Genomic DNA, 14,723 nt, shown 5'->3' on the forward strand with positions numbered 1-14,723 from the left:
AAACAAAACTGGTTTTGTACTGTTTTTGGCTAGTGGCTATAGGTGATTGCTGTAAGTGAAAACTAAAAGATTTTGTAAATAAGTACAGAGTGTATGTTAATTATACTAGCGCAGAGTCGAAACGCATACAGACGTTCCCGTATTCAACCTTAACTCCATAATGTAACGCAGATATTACTTTAGAGACCTGAAACAGCATTGGCATTGTTCGAATTCCGTAGTATGTGCGCGATTTTTTTAAATTTTAGAAGTAACGGGTGAGTTACCCTGTAGAGTAATATAGGGTTGAATTTGTTAAGTTTTTAAAAGATACTTTTATTGAATTTTTGCTACACCATTTTCTTTTTCTTATTTTCTTACCTGGAAAGGGGCGCTGATAACTGCGACACAGTTTAATACTATTGCTGTTATCATCGTTTCAACTTGTTTGTTTTTGTATGTTTTTCTTGTTTCAAATAAAGAATTTTTAATTTTTTTTAATTTAATTTTTGTTAGCAAACTTTTTTTTCTTCATAATATCTATTAATACTTCACAATTCATATTTTTTTTAAACTTACTCACTCCTTCCTCCCATCAACATTAAGATTAATTATTTTCATTACAATGTAAATAACAACAGACTGAATAAAAATTAATCTTACTCGTATTTAATTACAGTTGAAAATCGCACGTTAACGCCTTGAGCCATTATAAATGATTTAATGAATAAATAAACTTAAACGGTCATTTATTAAGAGCAAAGCTATTCTATGATTTATTTTGACCTTGTTTTAAAACTTTGAGTGGATTTATGAAAGACTAATTTCTGTTTTAATAGTGCTAAAGTGATTCTAAGCTGAGTGCTGTTGGCGTCAGTTTTGAGGGGAAAATGAGAAGCTCTGCAGCTATTAAGCCTTGAAGAACTTGCGGTTTAGAGTTGAGAAGTAGGCAACTAAAAGTTGGAACATTTTAATGGTCTGCATGGGTATAATGGAAAATTTCCTCTAAAGTATAGTTGGAAAATGTTATTATTTTTCTTTTATTATTTTTATATGCTACTAGTTTCTACCAGCTACTTCGCCTGTGTTTGTGGGATAAAAAGTATCTTATCACTAGAGTCAGCTCATCATCACTTACCATCACATTACCGTCTGCCGATTTAAAATTAAAAAAAAATACCTTGTTTGTATACCAAACATCAAAATCGTTCAGTTTCAGCGTGATTGACAAACAAATGGTTTAATGTTTATGATGGGTTCAAGCAATAAAATTTTAAAATGATTAGCTGGATCTGTCCTCCATTGTACATGGTACTTATTCTTGAGTCATGTGCAAAAAAAGCAATGAGAGCCAATATAACTAAAACAATATTTCCAACATAAAACAATATTTGAAAACTAAAATGCACGATAAAAGATTCAGAGTTGACCTACTTAAGGAAGTTAAAATACTCTTTAACACAGTATAGGTATATTGCAAAGTTCACATTATTTCCATTGGAATTAAATTTATTGATGTCTGACGCCAAACTCGGTTACCTGTTTTGAAATAAAGTAATTTATGAATCACGTTTTCTTTCCCCGTTTCCATTTAATATTCACAGCAGCGTATCGTATTTTGAGTGGATTTTCAATAGCCTGTTATATCCTTTTGCATTATGGTACAAAACATTAAATTAAAACTTGGTTGAGTGGTAATTGAATTGAATTTTTTAAAGGAAAATAAATTAATTCGCGATTACCCTCAAATTCCCACCACCCAAAACGCAAACAACGGACTTCTAACGCCTCTGGTATCCATGGGCGACGGATTGCTCACGATCAGGTGATCCGTCGGTGATTAGTTATTTTTTACTTATCGCGTATAATCTCCAACTTTCTCCATATTTGAAAGTCTAGATAGCCTTTAATAGATTCATAATAATAGGTAGGTATATAGGATGCTACAACTTTTCCAATGTCCTAGTTAGCTATTTCAATCCCAATACAGTATGACATTATCAATCTCATTAACTGGGTCGAGGAAATCTCTACAGTATTGTACTCACTTCATTTACTCTTTATTCTTCTTTTCTCTATAAAATAAATCCCTATTTCCCTAGGTCGTGGCGTAACATAAGAACGAAGAAGCTTAAAATTGGTGTGTTTGGAAAATTCATCGATGCATTTGGGAAAAAGAAGTTAGGGCGAGCCATATTTTTATTTTTATACTAGCTTTTGCCCGCGACTCCGTCCGCGCGGAGGTTTTATTTCTCCATTTGGAGTAACTCTGACAATGACATCTTATAAATATCTATTGGACCCAAATACGGCAAGGCCCATAATAATTAAGGAGATCCCTCTATTGAGCTACTGCTGTTGAGCACAATAAAACTGAAAAATAAAAAAAAAAATTCTACGTATTTTTCCAGGATAAAAAGTAACCTATGCCTAGAATAATAAGATTTAATTATACCAAGTTTTATCGAAATCGAACCGTTAGTTTTCACGTGATGCCTGAACATATATAGACAGACAGACAAAAAAATTATAATCACATATTTGGGTTTGGTATCGATCCAGTAACACCCTGCTATTTATTTTTTCTATATTTTTAATGAGCAGAATTGACCCTTCTACAGATTTATTATAGCCCACGACTTCGTTCGCATTTGACTTCCGGCAAATTTTTGGTTTTAACCACATAGTTCCCGATTTCGCGGGATCTCTTCAAAAATGAGATGTGGAAGATATTCTAGGGAACTCCTCAAAAATCAACATAATGAGCTCTGCGTTTGAATTTAATAGATGTATACTCACTTAGGGCATTGAAAAAATAGTTTAAAAACGGACTTAAACTAAAGAAATGTTATAATCTTTCCGAACTTAAGATGAAAACTAACTTAAAACTAAAGAATTAAAGAAAGCTACGAATTACGAATTTATAACAATTAAAAAAGAAATTATATTACAACCTATCCTCAATGCTATAATAACCAAGCTTAAACTAAATAATTTAAAAGAGACGACTTAAATCTAATTAATTTATAAATTATAGACTTACAATTTTATTAAACAAACTAACTACAGTAACTACTAATAATCGATATCAAACTAAACCTACGTTTAATAATTTAACCAGAAAACCAGGAAAACTCAACAAATAAACTTTTTAATAGACAAATACAACGAAACCAATTTAGAATACACGAAACAGCAGGACCACTGCAGACAAATAATCATACGACTTATAGTACACTATTTCCACAACAGTACCGAAGCGCTCGGCCGATACCCAACCAAATGAATGTAACGAAATTTAACGTTTATTTTTATTTTTTTAAATAAAAGCTATCCTATGTCTTTTCTAAGGTTCTAAACTATATCTGTACCAAATTTCAACCAAATCCGTCAAATAGTTGCGGAGATTAATGGTATAAGCATAGAATAGTGTTCGACGTGATTCTTTAATTTGACATAACTTTTTTATTTATGAACCGATTGACATGAAACAAACACTAAATGTAAATTGAAGCATACCACAATATATTCGTGAAAACCGCATCCAACTCGGATCAGCCGTTTCTGAGATTAGCGCGCATAGACACACAGACAAACAGACAAACAGACAAACAGAAAAAAAAAATAATTACATTTTTGGGTTCGACATCGACATAACAATAACCCCTGCTATTTTTTTTATTTTTATTTTCAATGTACAGACAGCACTTTTCTACGATTTTATTATATGTATATATAGATATTGCCAACTTCAGATTTCAATTTTGTTTAATAGCAATTTTATTTAAGGCCTGTTTCCCCATGTCTGTTTGGAGAGATATATTATAAGTAATAATGAACTATCTGTCACATTAGTTTATCGGGTACATATATGAAGGCGTGAAAGCTGCTGATTAGGATGCTTTTACCTCAGAGATGTGCTATGCTACGTTGATATAGATGCGATTGGCTTCCACCAATCATATTCATTGGTAGACCTAGCTTAGTACTGGTGGATATAGACTCAGCTAAGCTATGCTTTTTATATGATAATTGCGGACTATGGTTCCGTGCTATAGATGTGTGCTATGGATAGCTTACCTACTATTGATAAATCGTATACTCGAACTGCGAAAACGGACACATAGTTTCACAAGTTAGATTTTACATATTACACATATCTGGTGGAAAAGCTCCCTTAGTCTAAAGGTAAAATTTATTGCAGCTCTTTTTCATTGTTCACAACTTCACAAATTAGAAGGTACGTAGAAAGGGTTTTCCTTAAAAAAATAACAATAATATTTACCTTAATCTGATTAAGACAGCACCTTCATTAGGACAATAAAGAAAAAGGCTAAAGGAAAAACTGACCCTTTCACTTTGTGCGTGTCATAATAAAATTATACCTATCTCTCTCTAATTTAGGGGCCCAAACAAATTAAATAAGGACAGTTGAATATAAATTAGGGTGCGACCCGAACACTTAGTCTTTGTCATGATATTTAGAGTTTCACGTAAATTAGGGAGGGGGGGATACTGAAATCCTCTAACAAAGGATCTAATCACGGAATTCAATCATTTGCTTTGGTAAGAGCGGGCTTCGCAGTAGCAACTGGTCCTGAATAAATAGTACGTGCGAAGGGCTGTTGACCAATAAGATTGATGGTGTAAGGCCAAGTGATCTGTTTTATCCGTTTCTATTTAATATGTTAGAACCTTTTGCAAATGAGGTTGTTGGCGGGGTTTTCCGTGGTGAATGTGATAAGATTTATCGTGAAGATTGGTGCTTTGAGAGTCACTATACATATGTATATGGCAAGAGTTCACTAATGGTGACAAGTGACTGTACATTGTATAGCGGTATTATATGCCGTAATTTGCACCTTTGCCTACCCTTACGAGGATAAAAGGCGTGACGTTACATACACATTATAATTTTATTTGGGTCTTGAACCCTCGCGAGATGATATCCGAAAAGCTTTGTATCCAGCTGTAATACTATTTCAGATTTTTTATTTAAGCATTAATTTTGATTCACTTTGTTTCTGGTTGATATATTTCGAGCATTCGAAATACATTTACACTATACGTTTGATAGTAATTCAGTAAACAAATCTCATTACTGGAAATTTCATGTAATATTACTTACCACATTGAGCTCCTCCATGTCTTCACAGTTGAATGATGTTCTGCATATTTTGCGCTTCATATGTACTGCAGTTTATATAGAGGCTCGCGAGGAAATTCACTGAAGGACTTCACGCTTGAAGACCAACATCTGAAAGAAAAAAAATGTACTCATGAATATTATGTACCTATATAGATATACAATGTGATAGGGGCGAGACTTCTAACCCGTTAAGGCTGAGTTCTACATCTAATTTTATCAACAAAAGTCGGGGGTCGAATGGGTCGAATCCACCCCTAAAAATTATGGCTATTTTAATATTTATTTTACTTTTTTGATATCAAAGGTTGTATGCGTCGTAGAAACAAAAAAAAAACGGTAGCTAATAACCTTGGCTAACTAATTCATTACTTTTTTCATATGTTTGATAATGTTTTGGTGAGAAAAAAAATCATTTGTGAATTATTTTTACCGAAAAAATCACTATTTTTCAATATTTTCAATGGAGGTTTCAACCCCCCATATTATTGTTTTTGTCGATAAAATTAGATGTAGTACTCAGCCTTAACGGGTTAGAAGTCCCACACCTATCACATTGTATAAGTACTTTAAACAAACATCTTGTATTATATTTGACTTTAAAGAAAGACATTTTAAGCTGTTTAAGTAAGTTAGTTGTTAAGTTTCTATTTTCTTTTAACTTAGTATGAACTTTAAACCGATCAGTTGATCATTATAATACTTTGATAACATTATAAGATTGTATGTGTACTTTTAATAACAACAGTATCGTATTGCTGTTTTTTTAAACATACAATTTCACTTGCACATGACACCCAGACTCGAAACAACAATTTGTGGATCACACAAAGAGTTGTTCCTTGCGGGAATCAAAACTGATACGCGCCAATCGTGCATTCAAACTGTTTATAAAACTTTTCGAACTGTTAATTACAGTTCGAAAAGTTTTTATTTTAAAATTCAATCAATCAACTTATTCAAAAACAAACCACATATTCAATTCTTAAGCCGACTCGATGCTCGAAATGAAACCGATTTCGATTATTTCATGTATTAAATACGTGATTGAAACTCGATTTAATAATAAAAAAATCGATAGCAATCCATTACCGATACACGATTGGAATTGAAAAAAGAGTATTTCGTGTTCCTCTCATGTTGGAGATTATTAAAGTACTCAATCATGCGGCTCGTCGTGGGAGGCGGGAGTCTTATTCAAGCTATGAAATATGACAAGTTTTTTCTATTTAATGTATGAAAAAACACCACTACCTATTACGTATCTGAAGACTGTGGTTTAAGCTTATGTTTGTAGGTGTATGTTCTAGTACTTATAAAGCTTGGTTATTTAAACATGGTAATTGCATAATAACAATCATTTATTTCAGATCTATCCATATTTTGTTAGTAACATTGAACATTGAACTTAAAAACGAATATTAATTTATTAAAAACGATTTAATTATCAAGTAATTATTAAATCAGTCATTAAATTAGTATGTAAATTTTCTAGTAATTTTAGGAATCAAACGAGCTTTGTCTAGCACTGCACTTCGACAAGCGACCAACGGGGCAGTCTTTTCTGTCTAGTTTTAGGTAACAGCTTTACTCTCTGTCACAATAAAACTGCATGAAATCTACGTGAAAATTTAATGTTTCTATACCAATTCTCTATCCTCTGCTTCCGAGAATAAAGTGCACGTATTAAGCTTATAGTATAATAGTATTTGTATTGTTAGAATATATTGTAAACGTTGCTAGTTTACCTCAAGGGGAAATAGTACTTGAGAAGTAACTGTATCTGACGGTTTGATAATGGAACAAGTTGCTTGTAAATTGTTAAGAGGGATATTTTTATTAAGTTGCGTTTAATAGGCTTCTGCTAGCCATATCTTATTCCTTGGTTTCGCACACATGAATATGTAGGTACATATGTATCAATCAATTCATATGTAACAGCTGATAAGTTTGTATTGTACTGTTTGTGAAAGAATATAAACAATATTAATAATGTCTGTCTAGTCTGAGGAAAATTATTAATATAGTAACTACAAATAAAAAAAATATATTCTAAATAAGCTTTGCCTTTTACCAAAGATCGGGGTTAGTCTCAGATTTTATGTTTTTACTAACAATTTTAAAATAAAATACGGCTTTAAACTCAAACAAAAATAAGGAAAATACGCACAAAATATTAGTTAAACAAAAGCTTGTTTTACTAAGAGCTCCAAAGAAAAAAGCAAACATTACACAAAGATAATGAACATGAAAAATCCATTTTCTTGGCGTAAGTAAAACTTTTTTAAAGTTTCACAAAAAAAGAAGGAAATATTAAAAAAGAAACGTATTCATACTTTACTAGAACTTAAAAAAAAGTTAATATTTGTCCAAAAAATACGAAATTTTTTGCTTTCTTTTCACGTGTTAATAGACACCACATTTGGAATCATCAAACTCGAGAAAAACCTTAAATAAAATCGTTAGACCTCTCGTACTCTAAACACCTTAATTTATCCTGTACTTAGCCCTACTTTTGAATCGATAATAAGGTCTGGATAAATTAGTCAATCAGTCTTGAGTCATAAATTACTTACGTTAGGATTAACGTGTTGCTACAAGTGCGATTATCGATCAAGCGGTCTCGTATGTGATTGCTTTATTGGATATTATTGCTCCGTAATAGCAGTTTTTTTTAAGGGCAAAGTGTTACATTAAAAGTAACATCAACTTTTTTACATGTGAACCTTTCTATATTGAAACTACTCCATATTAAACGCTTCAAGAAAATTCATTCTTAAAACCGATAATAAACCAGGAGAACAAAGCGAGGTAGCGGAGCAGAGAAATATTAACCAATAGGATTGCACAAAACCTCTGTTCCTCTAGTTTATTCAAAAGAAGAACCTTTCAAAAATCGGCTCTTTAGTAGCCACTAAAAAGGTGAAGAATAATGCGTGATGAAGTTCTTTGGCTATAAACGTTAAAGGCTATTCCCATCCCTACTTCGCAGACTATAATCTACGTAATGACCCTATATAATACTGGCGTAGTCATCAGGCCAAAGTTATTGGTGATCATCGCCAACCTCATGTCGATTACTCTGAAGTGCTATAAGGTCCTTTTTTGCCCCAATTACAGTAATAAATGATGTCGTTTGCTCCGTAACTGTATGGGCTATTAATCTAGTGATATATAATAGCAGTCCATACTTGTTCTTATTTCTATATTTATACTTTGGGTTTTGATTAAGCATGAATGCTTAGCAAGGAGTCTTGTGTTCTTTTGTTTTGAGAGAGCGTAAATTCATCTGCTGACTTTACCCGCCTTCGGCGAGGTGAGAGAGAGTGGCAAACTTACTGACTAAAACAACCCCGTTCCCTCTCCTGCTTCTCGAGTCGGAGCCCCGGCAACTCGCTAGGCAGTCCGCAGCTCCGGGAAAATATGGATATATTATACTTAGCAGTTTGAAAAAAAGTTACTATTTTTATGACAGTATCAAAGTTCTAAAGTAAAAATACGTAACTACCAAAAATATTACGTAAGCACCAAAACTATACAACTTGAATACAAATCTCCCATTCTAGACTTTTTACAAAAAATATGTTTTAGCTCAAAACTTTTTCTACCATAAATTCTTGACTTAGCATTTTCATCTAAAACCTGCCTTATAAGAATAAAAAAAGTTTTGTATATACGTAGCCTTTGTGAATTGATTAAAAGTCGGTACAAAGGCGGGTTAGGGGTTGGTCTGACCCTATTTATTACTTTATGGGCCCTATAATAAAAACTCTATTGCTTTTTTGATAGCCCTTAGCACGATAATGCTGTCTTAAACAGTAATCCATACTAAAATTGTGGATGTAGAAGTGTTTTTTGTTTGCTTGTTAGACTTTGAGTGTGAAACTGCTGGATCGAATGCGATGAAAAATAGACCAACGTTTGTTCTGATGTTTATGGAATAAGCCGGTAAACGATCAGACGGTTCACCGCAAAGCAATCGCCGCCGTCTATGGACACTTGAAACACCAGAGGCGTTACAAGTGCGTTGCTGGCCTTTTACAGGTTACGAATTTAAGGGATTTTGAGGAATTGGGAATTGAGAAAATTGGGAAGGGGGGGATTGGGAGATAATTGGCCATAACGCAAGCGTTATTTCACGTCGTTTTCTGTGAGGCCGTGGTATCACTCCAATCGAGCCGGCTCATTCGTGCCGAAGCATGGCTCTCCCACACTTCTCACATATCTCAAAATTAGTCAGTGAAAAGTAAGCGTGTAGAAAAAAAAGATTTTCTTTTTCATCTACTTATTGTTATCTTTATAATAAAGTATTCTTGAATTCTTAAAAGTGCTTATAAATTAGTTTTGCGAAGCACTGACCCTGTTCTTCATAATAATATCTGCTGGCGATACGTGACCAGACAACAAAGCGGTCGTAACTATTAATAGACATTTCAAAATTATATTAATAGTTATTATACTCTGAAAATTGGTCAAAAGTGCTCAGTGTAATATATTCATGGTTACAATCCACTTCGGATTATCGAAATTCGATTAAGCGACGTCGGCGTGTGGTCCTCCAACAAGCTAATTGGTTGTCATTGGACTTTAAACCAATAAAGTTTTACTGAATAATTAATCAAACTCTTAATGAGGTGTGTTATTTGATTAAGGTATTATAGTTAACCATCCAATTGCTTAATTGGTAAATTGTTACTCTTAATGTTAGGTGAAGCGATTAATATATATCTAGACTGGTGAGATGAAAAGAATATTAAACTGCAGGTCAAAGTCAAAGTCAAAATTATTTATTTCAATTAGACGGGAAAGGCACTTTTAAACTTTAAATAACAAAACGTCTGTCAGTCCTCTAGTGAACTTATTTCGTTCCAAAGAGAAATCTACACTGATAATGCTTTTTAATTATATTAATAAAGGTAATTAAATTAATTACCTTTAAACTATAATATCATTAGGCAGTGTTGAATTGTTTTCTCTCAGTGTACCTACTTAATCACATTGTGGCATCTCCTAAAAACTGACAATACCATTCCTCTTTGTTCCTTTATATTGAGCTCTAACTCAAATAAATATTAGGTTCATTTTCCAAAATTGAATACCCCTGTCAAGTCCTATCTTAGAATATAGCCTCTCCTTGATTCCATTAGTGATGACGTAGTATTCATTGTAACTAGTATCTATAGAGGCACTGGCATTTGTGTTTCGGCTCGTGTAAACTTAAACTTTAGTTACATTGTAATAAGGATGTTGACAAGTAGTCAAATTCAGGACAGTTGTACAAATTTTCAAGCGTGGGTGGCGTTATAATTGGGCATAATGATTTTATTTCAGTTTTCAATTTCCTCTACTGCACGGCTAGTAAGTGGATTGCAGATTATTGTTAAGTAACTGAGATCTTGATATCCATTCTTTATGTGCTATCTGCCAAATAAAAGTATTATTTAATTGTATTAATAACTGGCTTCTGTCAGCGGCTTCGCCCTTGTTCCCGCGGGATATCCTATCACCCAAATAAGCTCATGACTGTATACCAAATTTCATCAAAATACGTTTAGTAGTTTCAGTGTAATTGACGACTAAAAAAACGAACGAACAAATAAACGAACTATGATGAAAATAATTAAAATATCTTATAAGGTTTTCAAGAAAAGAGTTTCCAAGAGTTTTTTTTTTTACTTTTAACGCGATTTCATTATGAAAGGTATTTTGTAAAGCGTTTGCATTTTAAACTGCGCATTTCTTTGAGAAAAATCTCATGCTTTTTATCGGACTGCAATCTAAAAATAAAAATAAACTCAATCGCAAGTTATTAAGCTACATTTTTGCGTTTCCCAATCTCCCCACACGACGTTGCAGCGAGACTTAGTTTCGCAGAAATGTAGTACAAAGAAACTATTTCAATCTGGAGAAATTCAGCTAACTTCAACGGTTCGCCGAATACGGTTAGTTGTAGTTCGTCTTTAGGGAAATAAATGCAATTTAACATTGCTTATTAGAACTTTGAATGCATTTAAAATGGTCTAATGCTAATGCTTGTTGACGCACGTGTAGGACAGGCGCGTTGAAAAATAATGTACACATACATAATTATGTTGCATGAGTCCCATTCAGGTAACTATAATATATCTTGGAATTCTGGTATTCTACATGTCCATAAGTTACTTTATCTCAAGAGATCTGTAAGCTTAATGCTACCTTAGTAGTAGGTATATAAAAAGGGTTATGAGTGACCCAGTCGCCTCGATAAATAACCAAAATAAACGATAACGTAGTAAATAAATAAAGTAAAGAGTAGGAACCCTTTTTGACACATAGTTGGAACGATGTATATAGTATTTATTTTACTACTAATCTTATACTAATAATGATAAATAAATGATAAATGATATTTATTTTGCAAATAGGTTATAAAATAACACTTTTACACGTCAATCTCTTAAATAACTAGATGAGGCCGGCATTTCCTATCCGACTACTCTGAGAAGAAATGCCGAAACAAACTCAGAGGTCATAGTCTCTTTTAAAGTCCAGACAAAATCAATTAAAGATGTCGGAGAACCGTGCAAGTTGATTCTGTAGTGGTCTTTTGAGAAAAACCACAGCAGTTTGAGCGGACCTGTTCAGATGGCAGCACGCATGTGTCAGTTTACAATCAGCTCAGCTGACGGCTGTTGCTGAATGATCCGACGAACAACACCAACCAAAAGAACATTTGGGTAGGCCACACAAATGCTCAAACTGTCAGAATATAATTTACTAAAAATAAAATGACTAGCAAAAGTCTCACACGGTCCTCAAACTAACAATTTTAAAAGGAAATATAAAAATATAAAAGGAAAAAAAATATAAAACAATGTCAAATTAAGTTTATGTCAAATTGTATAAAAAATGTAACTATATGTTACAAACATGTCAGCAAGACCTGTGTGGACATTATAGCAGTTCATTCCCAAGCCTGACTATCCTCCAAGTAGTCTTTTATTTTATAAAAAGCTTTACTACAAAGTTTTTCTTTAATAACATTTTTAAATTTACCTAGGTTTAAACTTTGAATATGGCTGGGAACTTTATTGTAAAAGCGTATACATTGACATCTAAACGAACCGCTTATTTTCTTAAGTCTAGTAGTAGGAACAACATATTTATTTTTATTTCTAGTGTTGATATTGTGTATATCACTGTACTTTTTAAATAACTTTATGTTTTTATGAGCATACACTATATTTTCATAGATATATTGAGAGGCAACAGTCATTATATTAATTTCTTTAAATAGTTCCCTGAGAGAATGCCTCGGACTAAGATTATAAATTGATCGAATGGCTCGCTTCTGCAGCACAAAGACAGACTGAATGTCAGCAGCATTCCCCCACAGGAGAATACCATATGACATGATACTATGGAAATAACTAAAGTATACTAGACGCGCTGTATTTACATCAGTTAAATTTCTAATTTTTTTTAACGGCATATGCTGCTGAGCTGAGCCTTTTCGACAACTTATCTATATGTGGGGCCCACTGTAGCTTAGCGTCTAGAGTTATACCTAAAAAGATAGCTGAATCTACAGGGTCCAACTCCCCGCCCTTGATTAGCACGCTGGTTTTGACATGCCTAACATTTGGTGTTGTGAATTTAATGCATTTAGTTTTTGTTTCATTAAGTAGCAAGTTATTGGCACTAAACCAGCGTACTATTTTTGAGAGAGCACTATTTACATGATCACTGACTAATTGTCCACGTTTGAGTTTAAATAATAAAGAGGTATCATCAGCAAACAGTACTATCCCATGGTTATCCTTTACAAGGTAAGGTAAGTCATTAATATAAATAAGAAATAAAAACGGACCGAGAATTGACCCCTGCGGAACACCCATCCTAACAACAGACCCGGCAGAAATTTTCCCGTTAATCTCAACTCTCTGAATTCTATTACTCAAGTAAGAGATAAGTAGGTCCAGAGAGTTGCCCCGCACTCCATAATGGGATAGCTTCCTGATCAGTGTTTCATGAAGGACACAATCGAACGCCTTGGATAAGTCACAAAAAACACCCAATGCATCCCCCACGCGTCATATACTTGATTAAGAAGTTCAACACCGGCATCAGTTGTTGAACGACCCCTTGTAAATCCAAACTGGTTACCATGCAATAATTTATTTCTATTAAAAAATCTTTGCATCTGATTTAGAATAATTTTTTCAAAAATTTTACTGAATGTAGGTAGTACTGAAATAGGTCTAAAGTTAGTGGGGTCAGAAGTACTACCCGATTTAAATAACGGAGTTATTTTACTATTCTTCATGAGATCAGGAAACACACCACGATCAATACAGTTATTAAAAATTAAAGCTAATACAGGTGCCACAATAGTTATTACAGAGCTAGCAATGTACACAGAATTACCCCACAGGTCAGCAGTCTTTTTCTTATTCAAAGTATGGAACGTTTTAATTATATCTGTATAATCTATGTGTTCAAAATTGAAACTTGAATGGCAAGCTACAACATTTTCTTTTAGTAAAGATTCTGCGACAGTGGGTGATGAATTCAAGGACCTGGTAGTGGAAACAGGAATGTCCGAAAAGAAGTTTTCAAATGCGGCTGCAACTTCAGCATCTGATTTAATTACATTATTATCAATTACCAGATTATATTCACTACTTCTCCTTTTAGATCTTCCTGCTTCACCATTAAATACTAATAGTTATATATGCAAACGTGTGTAAGTTTGTGTGTTTGTTATTCAATCACGTCAAAATGGCTGAAGGAATCGGGATAAAATTTTGGATAGGGGTAGATTATGGTCTGGAATAACACTTAATACCAAGGGATCGCGTGCAAAGTCTCTGGTAAAAGGTGGTCTCAGATATATCAATAAAAACACATAAATCTACTTAAAACGAAATGTTATTTCACGTGAAAATGTTTCGATAAAATATCAAAATAGTATTTTCAAAGAATTTCGCGTTTGATCAAGTTTCACAAGGGTGGTTGAAGATGCGAGTGGACAGGCCGATGGGAGACGGGTACGATATTGTCATGCTATTGTAGATACTGTTATCTAGACACATTGTGCTGGCACAAAGTATTTTTAGTCTATTAAAAACTTGTGTAACAACACATGTTTTGTAACAACCTTCTTTTATATACAGGTGTAAACGAAACTCTCCCGAAAAACGCTACACTTAAGAAGTTGTGTTGATAATAATAATTATTATTACATAGAATCAACATTGAATTCCTTATTTTTTTGAAGATAAATAGTTTTTTATCATCAGCTGTTTGCGGCGTTTGGGAGCGTTCCGTTTACCCCCTGTACCTATATAAATAAAATGTTTGTCGAATTTTCTGTGTGTTTATACAAACATATACATTTACATGCACAATATATTTTCAGCCGAAACAACAATTTGTCGGTAATACAATTAATTGTTTCGTTTAAAAATGAAAGCTATTTGTTGCTCAGCTATTACCTACACCAACGGTTCTATCCAAAATAATATATGGAACAATATCGGCACAATATATAGGTATTTTCTTAACAATTTCTTAAATTATATCAACTTAACAATGACTTAGAAATAGACAGAAGGGT

The 14,723-nt window shown here is 33.2% G+C and overlaps 1 protein-coding gene across 1 annotated transcript in view; it reads right to left on the bottom strand.

The window, feature by feature from the left end:
* The window catches only part of LOC118268384 (uncharacterized), a 72,233-nt gene that overhangs the window by 29,292 nt on the left and 28,218 nt on the right, over window positions 1–14,723 (bottom strand). The window contains exon 2 of the mRNA XM_050706408.1: window positions 5,108–5,236. Within this exon, the coding sequence (XP_050562365.1) occupies window positions 5,108–5,167 (60 nt within the window). The 5' untranslated portion in view covers window positions 5,168–5,236. The remainder of the gene's footprint in view (window positions 1–5,107; window positions 5,237–14,723) is intronic.

This window comes from Spodoptera frugiperda, chromosome 29 (genome assembly GCF_023101765.2).
Source record: "Spodoptera frugiperda isolate SF20-4 chromosome 29, AGI-APGP_CSIRO_Sfru_2.0, whole genome shotgun sequence".
Lineage (NCBI taxonomy): Eukaryota > Metazoa > Arthropoda > Insecta > Lepidoptera > Noctuidae > Spodoptera > Spodoptera frugiperda.